At 38.8% G+C, this 15,128-nt stretch overlaps 1 protein-coding gene across 2 annotated transcripts in view; it reads left to right on the top strand.

Moving 5' to 3' along the window:
- The window catches only part of MOSPD2 (motile sperm domain containing 2), a 38,301-nt gene extending 26,220 nt beyond the window's left edge, over positions 1-12,081 (top strand). The window contains exons 9-15 of one of the 2 annotated variants that reach the window (XM_036439700.2): positions 1,519-1,695; positions 2,283-2,395; positions 4,940-5,036; positions 5,860-5,956; positions 6,280-6,409; positions 8,259-8,361; positions 11,320-12,081. In XM_036439700.2, coding sequence (XP_036295593.1) covers positions 1,519-1,695; positions 2,283-2,395; positions 4,940-5,036; positions 5,860-5,956; positions 6,280-6,409; positions 8,259-8,361; positions 11,320-11,361 — 759 coding nt within the window. In that variant the 3' untranslated portion in view covers positions 11,362-12,081. Of the gene's footprint in view, positions 1-1,518; positions 1,696-2,282; positions 2,396-4,939; positions 5,037-5,859; positions 5,957-6,279; positions 6,410-8,258; positions 8,362-9,382; positions 10,147-11,319 lie in introns of those variants that run through there. The other variant, XM_036439699.2, reaches the window with a different exon arrangement.
- Positions 12,082-15,128: the final 3,047 nt, after the last annotated feature.

Here is a 15,128-nt window from a genome sequence, read left to right on the forward strand (position 1 = left end):
ACTAATATTTTTTTATTTGAGGTTTTATGCTTTCCTATTCTGAGACTTCATATTTCACATTTTAACCTACAAAAACCAGACTATGCTTCATTTCAAGTACTACCCTTAGTTAAAATGGTGATTTTATTGACTTGACATTTTTTTTAACATTTGCCCATAGAATTACCTTAAAATAGCATTTAGTAAAACTTAATTTTCTTTTTAGAGATATAAAAGGTTATTTTATTTCCCATTCTCTGAGGTTAGTGGTATATTTCTTCAGGTTGCAGTCAAACAGTACAGTGAAAAGTATGTCTCCCTCCACAGGTCACTGCCCCGGGAGCAGTCACTATATCCAGATTTTCTCTCCTTCTGGAGATATTGTGTCCATTATACTATTTTTCATAATGGTCACATATCATATATATTCTATTGCGGGTGTGTTTTTTTGTTTTTTTTTTAACATTATTTACTTTTACTTTATGCCGTAATTGATTCATAGAGGTCTACCTGACTCTAGCCATTGTAGAACATTCCACTGTGGATATAACATAACTTATTTAATCAGGTCTCTTTTGAAGGTACATTACTTATTTTCTAATTTTTTGCCATTACTAATAGTGCTGCAGTGACTATCCTTGTAAATAATTCTTGATGAGCGGGTGTGGCAGTATATATAGAGGATAAACTCCTGGAAGTAAAATTAGGTCAGTGGTACATTTACTGTTTAATTTTTATAGCCGTTGCCAATTTCCTCTAAAGAGATTGTGGTCATTTACCAATAATGTGTGAGAACATTTGAACAGCATTCCTGCCAACACCACATAGTATCGTTTTTGCCAGTTTGGGGTGAAAAATATTTCATTGTAGTTTTAATTTTCATTTCTTTTATTACCAGTGATGCTGAGCATGTTTTAATGACGTAGAAGGCAGCCTTCATTATTTTTCTGTGAACTGTATCGTTCCTTTATTCCTTGTTCTGATAGGTTATTCTTTTGTCGTATATATTAACAAAAGCTGTTTTTTTATTTTATGTGCGGTGCACATTTCTCCAGTTTGTGGCCCTTTTTTTAAAGTTTTATTTTACTGTGCTCAATTTTTATCAATATGTGCATGCCTTCTATTTTTTGTGCTACGCTTAGAAAGCCTATCCCTGCTTAGGTTTTGTGTGTGTGTGTGTGTGTGTGTGTGTATGTGTGTGTGTGTGTGTGTGTTTCAATCCTCTTGTATGTTGCTCTGGAGCTTATATGGTTTTAAAAAATAAATACACACACAGACTTGCAGACACACTTAAAGCTTTCATCCATCTGAAATTCTTTTTGGTGTAAAGTGTGAGCTAAAGATCCAGTTTGCCTGTTTTACAGATGGCTGGCCAATTGTCTCACACCACTGATTACTTTTTCCTTTTCTGGTTTGTTTTCAATTTCACTGTCTGATTCCGTCTATTTCCTTGGCCAAATGAATGGATTTCAACTTCACTAAGAGAAGTGTTTTTCTACCCACTCTTTAGCTAGCTGATCAAAATTCCCTTTCTTCTAGGATCCTTTCAAATATAGCTACCCCCCTCTAGTAGATGATGACTTCCAGACACCGCTGTGTGAAAACGGGCCTGTCGCCAGTGAGGATGAAGCTTCGAGTAAGGAAGATACAGAAAGTGATGGCAAAGAAATCTTAGAAGCAGTTTTTAATGAAGAACAAGTAGCTGGTCTGAAAAAGGTAATTTCAATAAGAAGATGAAATTAAGTCAAAAGCTCTGGCCTAGCCCTAATTCTACTAATAGCTTGCTATGTGATTTTGAGTAATTCACAACTTTCTGTCCTCCTGCATCTTTGTATGTACAAAGAAAGAAGGATGGGATGGGGGTGATTCCATACTTTTGTATAAAAATTGACAAAATGCATTTGACGGTGTTATCTAAAATATTTTTATTTATGTGAAATAAAATTATAACTTTACCTTCTTGATCTACTTCCTCTCTTTGTTTCATACTTTAAAAAGCACTTAGTTGTCTTCTTATAATCAGAGGCTTGATAAATACATTATAATTTAAAACAAATCCAAAGACTTTTAAGGGAAGGACCACGTTATATTTTCTATAATCATTTATAGTAGGCACTCAAATTGTATGTTAATGTAACATTAATATATATTAATTATATAATTTAGATATAATAAAGCTACATTAAAGATTATAATTTGCACTGAATCAATACCATGTTTATTTTTTGATCTAATGACCTGCCCAGCCGTCAAGTATGAAACTAAATTTCTTGATCTTTTCTTCATATTTTTTTAATCTTTAGATTAACCTAACTGAATCTACTTCCAAAGCAGAAGAAAATGAAAAAGTTGATTCCAAGACTAAAGCTTTCAAAAAGCCATTGAGTGTATTTAAAGGGCCCTTATTACACATCAGGTAATAATGGAAGATTTTACTAGTTATGTTTTCATAACATATTTTAATCATCTTGAGGGAACTGAAAAGTAAGAAAACTTCTATACTGTTTTTGAAACTGGCAAAATACAAAATTAAGGGTTATCTGAAGACCTTGGTTTCCAGACATAATGGATAGTTTTAGCCGCCTTTTTATTATTTTCCATTCAGTGTGTTTAAAAGGCCCTCATATATCAGGTAATAAGAGTGAACTAGAGGCCCAGTGCATGAAATTCATGCACAGGGGTTGGGGGTTCCCTCAGCCCACCCTGCAATGACGCCAGTGTCCCATGCCCTGGCCTCTGGCCAGAGGCCCTCCCGCTACGTGGGCAGGGCACGATTGCTATGCCACCAGCATCCCCCCTTTCCCCGGCTACTGTGGTGCCATCTTTGTGACAGAGTGATGGTTAATTTGCATGTTATTCTTTTATTAGATAGGATATTCTTATATTGACAGTAAATCTGAATGACGTATTTTTCTCATTTTACTAATTCTATTAGACTTTACACAAATTCACAGATTCCAGAAACAACAATGAAATGTAGGTATTTATCGACTTGACTTCCCAAAAGCTAAAGCTGAACCAGAAAAAGAATTCTAGTAAAGCCAAATTTCAGCCCATCTCTTGTTTCTAGGTTGTATAATCCAAAAGATTCAGGATCATTTCTTTATCATTATGTAAAGACCTCTTTCTCTCTACTGATGCTTTTTGGTTGGTAAATCTATTTGGCCTTATATTAATGTTGCTATACCATCTTTCTTCGGTGATGACTTAATATATCATTTGTTATGCCTTTACTTGAAACTTTTCTATGTAATGTTTTAGGTGTGTGTGTCTGTTATGAACAATGCAGCCAGAGTTTTAATAAATTGAACCTGAGATTCTCAAAATTACAAGATTGGTTTGTTTACACAGATTATGATTACTGTTATATTTGGAGTTGTCATGTATGTATGTGAGAGAGGAAGAAAGAGAAACAGAGACACACATGAATGTTCGGTTTACCATGTTTTTTCTTGGCCATTTTTCCCTCTACTGGTTTGGAAGTTATTTTGTTTTTTTTTTCAGTAGAGGCTTGTCAAAACCATAAGTTATAAATATTTACATTGATATTTGTAATATCGAGGCTTATAAATATCAAGGTATGGCCGGAAGAGCTCGTAAGGGAGAAAGCCAAAGTGGAACTTGGGTGTCTGCCATTCCCAGGAAAGTCACAGGGCTGCACACGCACCCACCCAGGGACCCAGCCTATGTCTGCCTCCCCGGAGTTCTCTCAGTTACTGTGCTGGTTTCTGGGAGCAGTTCTGAATTCCAAAACCTTCCTGACGTCTCTGTGGCATACTGCAGGTGGAGTCCGAAAAGGAAACCAGCAGCCTGCTCATTTATGTCTTATCCAAAGCTGGGCAGAGCCCTGCTGGGAGAGCACTTCCTTAAGAATGTGTGTTCTCTAAGTGAATAAACATCTCCGATGTGCAGACATTCCTGTCATAACATGAATCTATTTAAAGGTGCATCTCTACCTCAAGAGCTGTCTGAGGAATTCACCTTTTTATCTAAAACAAAAACAGCCGAAACCGGTTTGGCTCAGTGGATAGAGTGTCAGCCTGTGGACTAAAAGGTCCCAGGTTCGATTCTGGTCAAGGGCATGTACCTTGGTTGCGGGCACATCCCCAGTAGGGGGTGTGCAGGAGGCAGCTGATCAATGTTTCTCTCTCATTGAGGTTTCTAACTCTCTATCCCTCTCTTCTTCTTCTCTGTAAAAAATTTAAAAAATATATTTTAAAAAATAAAATAAAATAATATAAAACAAAAACAAAAATACTGTCCTCCCATTGTTTGGAGGCACCTGATCCAGTTTGGACAACTTTGCTGAAGGGTTTGTGCTTTCCTTTTAGGTCACGGGCATCACAGTAGCCAAGTGAAATTAGCATTTTGAGGCTCTCTGGTTTTACAGTTTGACAAGTTCTTCCTGCACTTCTCACCCTAGATGTTATTTGTGTTTATTTTTCTTCTTCCCTATGACACAGAAAAGGCCTTTATTAGTAAGAAATTATTCTGTTACTTGAATACATCTCTAATGATCTTTCTTTTGAAGTTCCGCTCTTCTCTATTGGTGTATAAAAATATGCTCCACTCTAATCTGTTGTAACTAGATGAAGTTGAGGCAACAATTCCATCTTTGCTTTGATTATTGTCTATAACCTTCCAAAGAGTTCAAGTAAGTGTACCTTACATTGGAGCTGATTATAGGACTAATTCAGAATCTTTCTAATTCTCTCCATGTTCCTTCCTATTTTGCTTTTGATCTTGGGGAAACCATAGGACTTTTTAAATAGCATGCATTGGATTAATAAGATTAACATACAAAATATATTAGGTAATTATTTTGTAATCTTATCTTTTTTGATAAAGTTTATTTATGCAAATGAGCATAAAATATTAACCAAAAGTTTTACTTCAAGCTGGATTAGATTGTCATTTATTTTGAGTAATACAGATGTCTTATGTTTTTGTCATTACTTAGCCCAGCGGAAGAACTGTATTTTGGAAGTATAGACTCTGGAGAGAAGAAATCTTTAATCGTGTTGACAAATGTAACTAAAAACATAGTGGCATTTAAGGTAAATTTTTGAAATATAGGATAAATTATGTGTGAAAATTTTACATGGAAAGTGGTTTTAGATAATATTAATTGAAAGATTGATAATTTGAACTTAACGCAATGGTTTTATTTATGATCTTTTTAGGCATGTTATAATGCCTTATCTTATCCAAAATTTTTCCTGGGATCTGTATTTCAATCTTTTATGCCCAAATTAATTCCAGGGTTTAACATTTGTTGTAAATAAAAAACCCAAGGAAATCACTCTTCATTATATGATTAGTTCTTAATAATATTTAACATAAAATTACAAAATCTCCCAAGTATAGTATATTTAGGAGTATTAGTTTGTACTGGATACTAACCTGATATTGAGCATTAAGTGTCATAAAGACTGAGTCCACCACCATCCTATATTGTAGGTATTACTTCCTTAAGTCCTCTATTTAATTTAAATTTAACCACTAGGATGTCTGGATGTCCTTTGATTATCAGCTATTTTTTTAAATTTTTGAACACTATTGTAACATGTGGATTCAGGTTTTTGAATTTGTGTTAATTCAGGTAATTAGCACATGATAAATATTTAACAGATAGAGTACTTGTTTTATTTAAGGGGAAGGCTAAATGACAATTGGATTTAAAAATGAGTAAATATTTTTTAAATAGCTTGAGATGCTTTTTTCCTAATGGTGAGCAAAGATATATTCTCTGCATAATCATCAAAGCTTATTTTGTAAATTTGGGTTATTGATTAGCTGCTAATTTTGTTGAAAGTCCCTTATAAGCCATTTCCCCCAAAAGCATAGAGGTTAGTATGTGACTACTGTGTTTATGAACAGGTGAGAACAACCGCTCCGGAAAAATACAGAGTCAAGCCTAGCAACAGCAGCTGTGACCCTGGAGCATCAATTGATATAGTTGTGTCTCCACACGGGGGTGAGTTGTCATATGCTAGCCATTGCACTGTAGGCACCTGCTTTCCCACATGCAAAACGAAATGGGCAGACGGCTCTCCCAAGTCCTTCCCAGCGTTCACTAATTGTCACTTGCTTTTTAAGAGTAAAATCGTTTCAGCCGATACCAGTTGAAATTAATTTCAACAAAGAACTTGTTTTTTAGAACTTTTTCCTTTTTTTTTTTTTTTTAACGGAAGTTCCATATCCCTATCTTCCTTACTTTTTTCTAGAATAACGCCTTATGCCACACACCTAAACTTTGGTAAAGATTCCCGTTCAAATCATTTGCCCTTTTGAACACAGGTGTTGCCGTCTCTGCCCAAGACCGGTTTCTGATCATGGCTGCAGAAATGGAACAGACATCTGGCACAGGCCCAGCAGAACTGGCTCAGTTCTGGAAAGAAGTTCCCAGGAGCAAAGTGATGGAGCACAGGTATGCTTTTTACTCACAGGCCTTGAAATGTGGTGGGAAAGATCAGCCAAAGAATGCGCCTTCTAGTGTTTGGCAGACATCAAGGCATCTAGTGTGGGCCCCAAGTTCTGTGGGGCCGTGCGGGTGCCCAGGTGAAGGAGACCCTGAGTTTCTCAAGATGGCTGCTAGTAGCAGACACTTGCTTTCCGGCCAGTCACAAGACTCTGGATGTGTCAACACACAGATATTGTCTGATGACTTCAGGATAATCATGGGTGGGAAGAATGTGACTTAGCAGTCAGTCAAGGTCCCTGTGATTAGGGACTGAATGGCCCCTGATCTTTTTTAACTCTTCTCTAAATTTGATAGCTGTCTTCTGAAAGTGGAGGGAAAGAGATTCTTGTAATTCCATCTTAATAAGGAAATCCTGAAGGCTGGGGACTTTGCCACACTCTTTCCTGTCCTTTCAATGTGGTCTTTCCACAGATACCAGTAAGACATTGTTTAGGATGAGAGCAGTCTAAACTTTTTTCAAACATGGAAGGTGTTACATTTCAAAGCATCTGTCACGTGGCCACTGATCAGTAGGATCTTATATTAATCGCAATAGCGACTCAAACCCATAAGCCTTTTTATGGTTTAACCATGGATGCAAGAGGTATCCCAAGAGAGGGTTCAAAAAATGCAGTCCTCACAAGATCAGAAAGTTCACTCGCAGAGTTAGCTATATTAAGAAAGCAAAAATCTTCATTGTCTCAGGCAGTACAATGGTATGGTGCAAGCATGTCTGGTTTCCCACAAGAAATGTCAGATGTCCCCAATCACAGACCCGCTAATCTCTGACTCCTTCAAATATTTCTCCTTCTAATCTAAATTTGGAAAGGAGGGGACAAGGACTTTCCCCTCTCAATCTGGCACTAGATGAGATCCAGGAGAAGTGACTTTTTAAAGAATTCTTACCTTTACCAGCTTCTGCAAGTTTTCCAGGATCCAACCTGCAGGCTCCCAAATGAGTATGGTGTCTCAGCAGGTCCCATATAGGGTCACCATACTGCAGGGAAGGAAAAATAATTTTGCTTTACCTTTCTAGCTTCTTGGCTGAGAGCCCCTGTCCCCACAATGGAAGACAGGCAACAGGAGAAAAACAGAAGTTTAATATATGTATACTAGAGGCCTGGTGCACGAAATACATGCAAGGGGCTCTGTCCCACCGCAGTAGCGACTGCCTCTGCCTCGGCCCCCACCCATCTGCTTCAGCCCCTGCCACCATGGCTTCCTCTGGAAGGTTGTCCGTCAGGACATATGGTCTAATTAGCATATTACACTTCTATTATTATAGATTCTTCTGTGTGCATGGGAGAGATCCAGAAAATAATAAAACTCCCCAAAGTGGCCCAGGCCACCACCTTAAACACCATCTACAGTTAAGATGATGTTGGGATAAAGGATGCAGTTATGGAAGGTTATCAGGAAAAGTACAGGAAACAAGGCTAAGACTTGTTATGTAGATTTAGGTCAGTGCCTTCTCCATTGATGAGAGTCTATAGATTTAGTCTTCCTGGTACAAATAGAGATTCCCTTTGTAAATTAACTCTTTCTTACAAAGGGGCAACTTCGTTGTTTTCAGAGTTTTTCCGGTGTCTGCTGTTTTTGTGGTGTTTCTTTTTTACTGAGCCCAAGATAATATTTGTCCCCAATTCTGTCCCCTTCGAAGATAAATACACTGCTACCTTAGGTAAATCTGGGTAGAGAAGTGAGTACTTTTACCTGTGTTTCACATACTCTGTGGCTTTTTAAAATTTTTATATTTTACTTTTATTTTTAAAAATTAAAAATGTTAAGAAGTTATGTTTCCTTTGGATTTTCACAGGTTGAGGTGCCATACTGTTGAGAGCAGTAAACCAACCAGTCTAACATTAAAAGACGGTGCTTTTAACGTGTCAGATAAAACCAGTGAAGATATGTGTCTACAGGTAAGTGATCATTCTGCCTAATTAAAACGGTGTTGTTAATGCTAACTAACATCAGAAACCTATTTTTTCCCACTGACTTAAGGAAAACCTTTGGCATAGACACAACAGAAATGCTTCTTTTTAAAGGGAAACGAAATCACAAATGGTAAGCTGCGAGTTACTTTTGGAGATCTAACTTTTTTAAAGCTCTGGTCATTTCTTTTTTTTTATTGATTTTTAGAGAGGGAAAGAGAGAAACAAACATTGATGACAGAGAAACATCAATCGGCTACCTCCTGCATGCCCTCTACTGGAGATCCAGCCCTCAACCCAGGCGTGTGCCCTGACCAGGAATCTAAGCAGCAACCCATTAGTGCAGTGGTCGGCAAACTCATTAGTCAACAGAGCCAAATATCAATACTACAACAATTGAAATTTCTTTGGAGAGCCACATTTTTTAAACTTAAGCTTCTTCTAACGCCACTTCTTCAACATAGACTCGCCCAGGCCGTGGTATTTTGTGGAAGAGTCACACTCAAGGGCCAAAGAGCCGCATGTGGCTTGTGAGCCGCAGTTTGCCGACCACGGCATTAGTGCATGGGATGAAATCCAACCAATTGAGCCAGGGCAAAGCTCTGGCCATTTTAATTTGAACTAGGAACGTCTGGCAAAGCACATGGTGCTTTGGGACGTAATCAAAGAATTCTCACAGAAGAGCTACCATGTAGTGCATTACTGGTAAATTTAAAAAAGACAGAGAATAGAATACCCTTTCTGAGCAGCTGCTTCCGCTACTGCCAGGGAGTGATTACTTTGCTCCTTTCTCAGCTAGAAATTAGACCTTTTCAAAACAGGAGTAAGCCAGTGCACGTCTGTTCACCAAATGAATCTAATTCCTCATTGCATTTCCAGCTCGCAGCCTTTCAGAATAAATGGACCCATCCCGTAAATGTGTGGATTTCTCATATTCCTGTTTGTCATTCACGTGATTGATGTACAGTTTTATTAATACAGATCTTTCATCCTTTTTCTCCCTGTTTAGCTCAATCGTTTACTAGAAAGCAATAGAAAGCTTGAAGACCAAGTTCAGCGTTGTATCTGGTTCCAGCAGCTGCTGCTTTCCTTAACAGTGCTCTTGCTTGCTTTTGTCATCTCTTTCTTCTATTTGTTGTACAGCTAAAGAAGTGGTGCTTGCTAGGAAACAGGACTCTGTCATCCGTTAGCTGGAAAAAGTAAAACTCAGAACTTCTCCACCATGCCACTAACAGTGTCACACATGTGCGCTTCCCACAAGGAAAAGTGCAGCACTTAAAGGGGAACAGACACACGTCTTGAAAACAAACTGTTAGAATAAAGAAACACTTAAGAAATGGATGAGAGGATAGCTGGTTAGTGAAATAAGTAAAAGCATATTTGTTGTGTAAATTAATAGTTTAGGTATAACTTATTTTTTTTTCTTTTGAATACTTTTAAAGCTTAACTTTTATCTTGTGTATATGTTAGCAGAACTGAAAATTAGAACATGCTTTGTTGCAGCTAAAAGAATATAATCTGATTTTTTTTATGACATGATTATTATAGCTGAGCCAACTTACAAGCTTTTCTATACTGTATATATAGAACATGTACATTGGAATGAAACATACAGAGTAACTTCTATAATCATGACTTTGTAATTTTGAGAGTTACTTCTGAAGATGCTAGTCAATATTCTTTTGGAATGTAAAACTACTTAATGCCTAGCCACCTTTTGCCTTTCTTTTCTATCTTCTTTAACAGTCTGCATTTTATTAGTCTCAGACTTTTTTTAAAATATATATTTTTATTGAGAGACATAGAAACATCAATGAAGAGAATCATCGATCGGCTGCCTCCTGCACACCCCTCACTGGAGATCGAGCCCGCAACCCACCCATATGCCCTTGACCAGAATCAAACCCGGGACCCTTTAGTCCACAGGCTGACGCTCTTATCTACCGAGCCAAACCAGTTAGGGCCAGACTTTTTCTTAAACATGTTTTTTTACCAATTTGAGAGAGAGAGGAAGGGAGAGGTAGAGAGAGAACATCAATGTGAGAGACAAACATCAATTGGCTGCCTCCTACACGTCCCCTTCTGGGGAAGGAGCCCACACACAGGCATGTGCCCTGACCAGGAATTGAACTAACAATCTCTTGGTGCATGGGACAGTGCCCAACCAACTGAGCCACACAGGCCAGGGCTGAGATTTCTTTTTCTGAACACTCTTCCTTTGGTTAGATTTTATTTTAATTCTATTGGTGATGTTCAGAGGGAAAATCTCTTCAGTTCCACTTTCCAGTCTTTTTTATGCCATTTTCATGTTGCTCACTATGGCTGTACCTCACCCATTGGCTTCATTTGTTATAAAACCCTGGTCATCTATTGCACCATCTTAACCCTCTTTCCTTAAAGGAGCTAGATAAAAATGTTTGCAGGGTTAGTTTTTGAGATACATAGCAGTAGAATTCGTTTACATTTCAGTTCCTTGTTCAAGTCAGACATGAAAAGGGAACTTGACAAAAGACGAGTATCTATAAGCATGAAAAAAAAAAAAGCGAAACTCAAGTGTCAGCTCTTCACTTCAGAGTATAAAACAACTTGTGATGAGCTGAAAAACCTTCAGACCAGGGCTACGTTACTTGCCTGATGCTCTGCCTTGTCACAGTAATACCCAGGCGGTTCTTAAATTCCTAAATAGAAGCACCTTACTATTAAATCATTTTGTCCTCATTAATATCACATTTCAGTCCATGTCGGTTCACAAGTAAATCTACCTTATACGAAAGAAAAAATAGTCTGCCTGTAAAATAAATGGTGAGTCTTAATTGAGCCATGTTTGGAGATTTTTTTATTGTGAAGTTGATGATTCCAAGACTGAGTTATGAAGAGCCATATAAGAGAGTCCTTAAAAGGACACTGGTCTGATACTCTGTCTTAATTTGGGTTTTTCTGTTTCAGTTTGCCAACTCCAGACGTGAAAATGACTGCAGTCCACCCTAAGTACTACCCATAGTACCCCCCTGTGTTTGTGCACAGCGGTCTTCCCTTATATGTTAGACTTCTGGCTTCAATATAATCAAATACCAAAATACATGTCTTCTGTTCCTCAGCAAATAAATGAGGAAATAATTAGTCAAAATTGGAAATGTACTATCCTAACAGTGCCCCTTTAATTTTTCATATAATAATTACATTGATTCACTAAAATGTTCCTCCTTAATATCTGGTCAGTTGAATTTAATAACATATCTTATTAACATGTGTGTGTCTGTTAAATGTGACTAGCAAAATTACTGAAAAGTTACTGTAAAATCAAAGGCATTAAACGTGTGTACTTGTCTTGATTAACCACTGTTTTTACATGTGATTTTATTCTGTCTTATTTGATTTTATTTAATCACATTTGTATGATTGTTTTTGGTACTCTATAATTATTGTATTTTGAATCACGTCATTACTTTTTCATGACTAAATTACCAAGAACCAACGTATATGTAGATTTAGATTGTTTTCAACTTGATGGAAATGAATAGATTTTTGCATGAAAACCTTGAGATATCATTAATTTGATCTGCAAGTTGCCTAAAAATGCAATTGCTGGTAAACCTAGCCTCAAATTTCATAATGATAGCATTACTTTTTATATATAACCACTAATTTTGACTGGATTTAATAGCACTTTATTGTACAATTGCAAAAAAAATATATTCCTAGAATTGTTGCCAGTGTAATTTCTCTAATGTTCTGGTGCTTTTCATATATTTTCAGTATTTTATTACTATATTGGTATTTTCTTTGTATAAATTGATCAAAAGAACATGTTTTCTATTTTAATATGTTTTAGAAAAATAACTACATTTATGAAATAAATATCATGAAAAAAAAATCTCTGGTCTCTAATTGATACAGCATCTTAAAAACCAATGTTCAGACTCACTCTGATCTTTTAAAGATCACATTAATTTCTTTTGCACTTGCTTTGCATTTTTATAAGGACATCCCTGAAAGCTTCCCAAGATGCACTTGTTTCATCAGGTGACCTGTCCTAACTATGGTCCTTTTCCCGGTCCCGTGTCAGAGTCTGGCTTCTCTTCACTGGAGCTCTCTCTTCCTCAGACTTAGCATTGGAGTCACTGTCACAGCAGGGGGCTCCATGGTGAAACCTATCACCAGAGCTACTCCATTCCTCCCCCTATCCCATATTTCCTTTCTCCACCCCCATACCTTCCTGTCTGGCTACTGAGCACATCCATGGAAGGCAGTCCTTGTGAGGAGGTCCGGTGAAATGGGCATGGTTGAGGGTTGGTATGATCCCCTTTCCACTAGAACACACAACCTCCTGATGGCAGCCTCCACTGAAGTAAAATGAATAAGACGGGAATAAAATGAATAAGATGGGTCTATCTTCTAAACAGGAACAGGTAGAGATACAAACCCATCGGAGAAAATAAAAATTGAGTTACCAAGAAAAGGGTAACCTAACAAGAAGTGCCACACCTACTGTGGTGGCCCGGTCTCCTTTCCTGAAAGACATCATTTCTAGGAAACGAGCTCCTGTGGGGAGAGGTCCAGCTAGGAATACCTGGTTACTTGACAACAATCTTCAGCTCTTTCTCACCCAAATTTTCACCAGCAACTCAGAGTATCCTGATGCAGAACACATGGGACCCCAGAGGCTGGCAGAGATGGATAACTCTAATGTTGCCAACAGATAAAAGAATTTGATTTGTATTTGTTTTTTTGGGGGGGGAGGGTGCAATGTTCTAAGATTGAGAGACTAAGTGAGCTTGCTCACATAGGACCAAAATCAGATCTGAAATCTGGTCTTTGTCTTAGACCTTTAGGAAGGCTCCTCCTCACCATATCTCTCTCCTTCTATCTCACTCCCTGTTTTTTCTTCCATTCTAATGTCTATGTCCATCACTAACAAAATACTACTTGCTAAAGTGCAGCAATTACCCCCTTGTCACTTCATCAATGGAAGTGCTTCAGCCTGAATTTGAAGTGAGCTCTTACAGCAGCATTCGGCTACCAACCACTAGATTTCTGAGACAATGAACTCCTGTGTTTCTTCTCCCATCAACACTCCTAAGAGTTCTTTACTGGCTCATCTTCCTGCACCAAGTCTTTAAGATGTTAAAGTTACAACTGGGATCTCCTCCAAACCCAGGGCTACACTTAGCATCAGTAAGCCATTAACCCTTGGATAATCTAACAACACATCTGTTCTAAGTATAGACATACACTGAGTGCCAGATTATTATGATCTCTGAACACATCATAATGTATTCAGAGATCATAATCCCTCCCCTGCAGGCCTGGCTTCCTCCAACTGCCCTCCCCTGCTGTTCTGATTGCCCACAACTGCCCTAACTGCCCTCCCCTGCTGGTCTAATTGCCCACAACTGCCCTCCCCTGCTGGCCATCTTGTGGCAGCCATCTTGTGTCCACATGGGGGCAGCCATCTTATGTATTGGAGTGATAATCAATTTTCATATTACTCTCATATATAATATATAGCCCAATGCATGAAATTAGTGATTGGTGCATGGTGGGGGTGGGGGTGGGAGTGTGTTCCTCAAAACAGCCTGCACCCTCTCTAATCTCAGATATCCTCATAATCCAGGACTGCTGGCTCCCAACCGCTCACCTGCCTGATTGCCCCTAACCATTTCTGCCTACCAGCCTGATCACCCCTAACCACTCCCCTGCCAGCCTGATTGACACCTAATTACTCCCCTGCTAGCCCGATTGCCCTCAACTGCTCTCCCTTGCTGGACTGGTAACCCCTAACTGCCCTCCCCTGAAGGCCTAATTCCCTCCAACTGCCCTCCCCTGCAGGCCTGGGTCCCCCCAACTGCCCTCCCCTGCAGGACTGATTCCCTCCAACTTCCCTCCCCTGCAGGACTGATTCCCCCAACTACCTTCCTCTGCAGGCCTGGCCTCCCCCAACTGCCCTCTGCTGGTCTGATTGCCCACAACTGCCCACCCCTGCTGGCCATCTTGTGGTAGCCATCTTGTGTCCACATGGGGGCAGCCATCTTGTGTATTGGAGTCATAATCAATTTGCATATTACTCTTTTATTAGATAGGATTAGAGGCCTGGTATATGAATTCGTGCATAGGTGGGGTCCATCCAGCCTGGCCAGCGGGAGGGGACATGGGCAGTTGGCCAGACTGCCTGCTGGTCAAACTCCTGGTCGAGGGAGCAATTTGCATATTAGCCTTTTATTATATAGGATATACACTGAGTGGCCAGATTATTATGCATTCAGAGATCATAATGATCTGGCAACTCTAGTATATATCTACCATCAACTCTGCAGTTCCAGGTATTCATCACAAAATATAAAAAGCCACTCATGATCTTCCCCTGAACCTAGTCTTCTAGTCCCCATCTCAATGGATGGCACCATCCCCATCCATTTATACCAGCTACAAACCTGACCTTTATGCTTGACCCCATAGGACCCCTCCCCTCTCTAATTCTCTCACTCTCCTCTGCCAGACACCTGCTCCCCTATACACACACACTTCTTTGATCTACAGCATCTCTCACCTGGACTTCTGCAACAATAGTAGAAAGTGTCTGTGATGTCCCCTTAGACTCTGCAATTCATATCTCCATATTGCATTCAAGGATATTCAGGACCCATTGAAATTGCACATCCTCTCATGTCACTCCCCAGATTAAAGCCCTGAAGTGGTTTCCATGGATCTTATCCCATGATTACATTTCTAACTGGGCCCACAAATTCCTGAATAAT

This window comes from Pipistrellus kuhlii, unplaced genomic scaffold, assembly GCF_014108245.1.
Source record: "Pipistrellus kuhlii isolate mPipKuh1 unplaced genomic scaffold, mPipKuh1.p scaffold_m20_p_16, whole genome shotgun sequence".
Lineage (NCBI taxonomy): Eukaryota > Metazoa > Chordata > Mammalia > Chiroptera > Vespertilionidae > Pipistrellus > Pipistrellus kuhlii.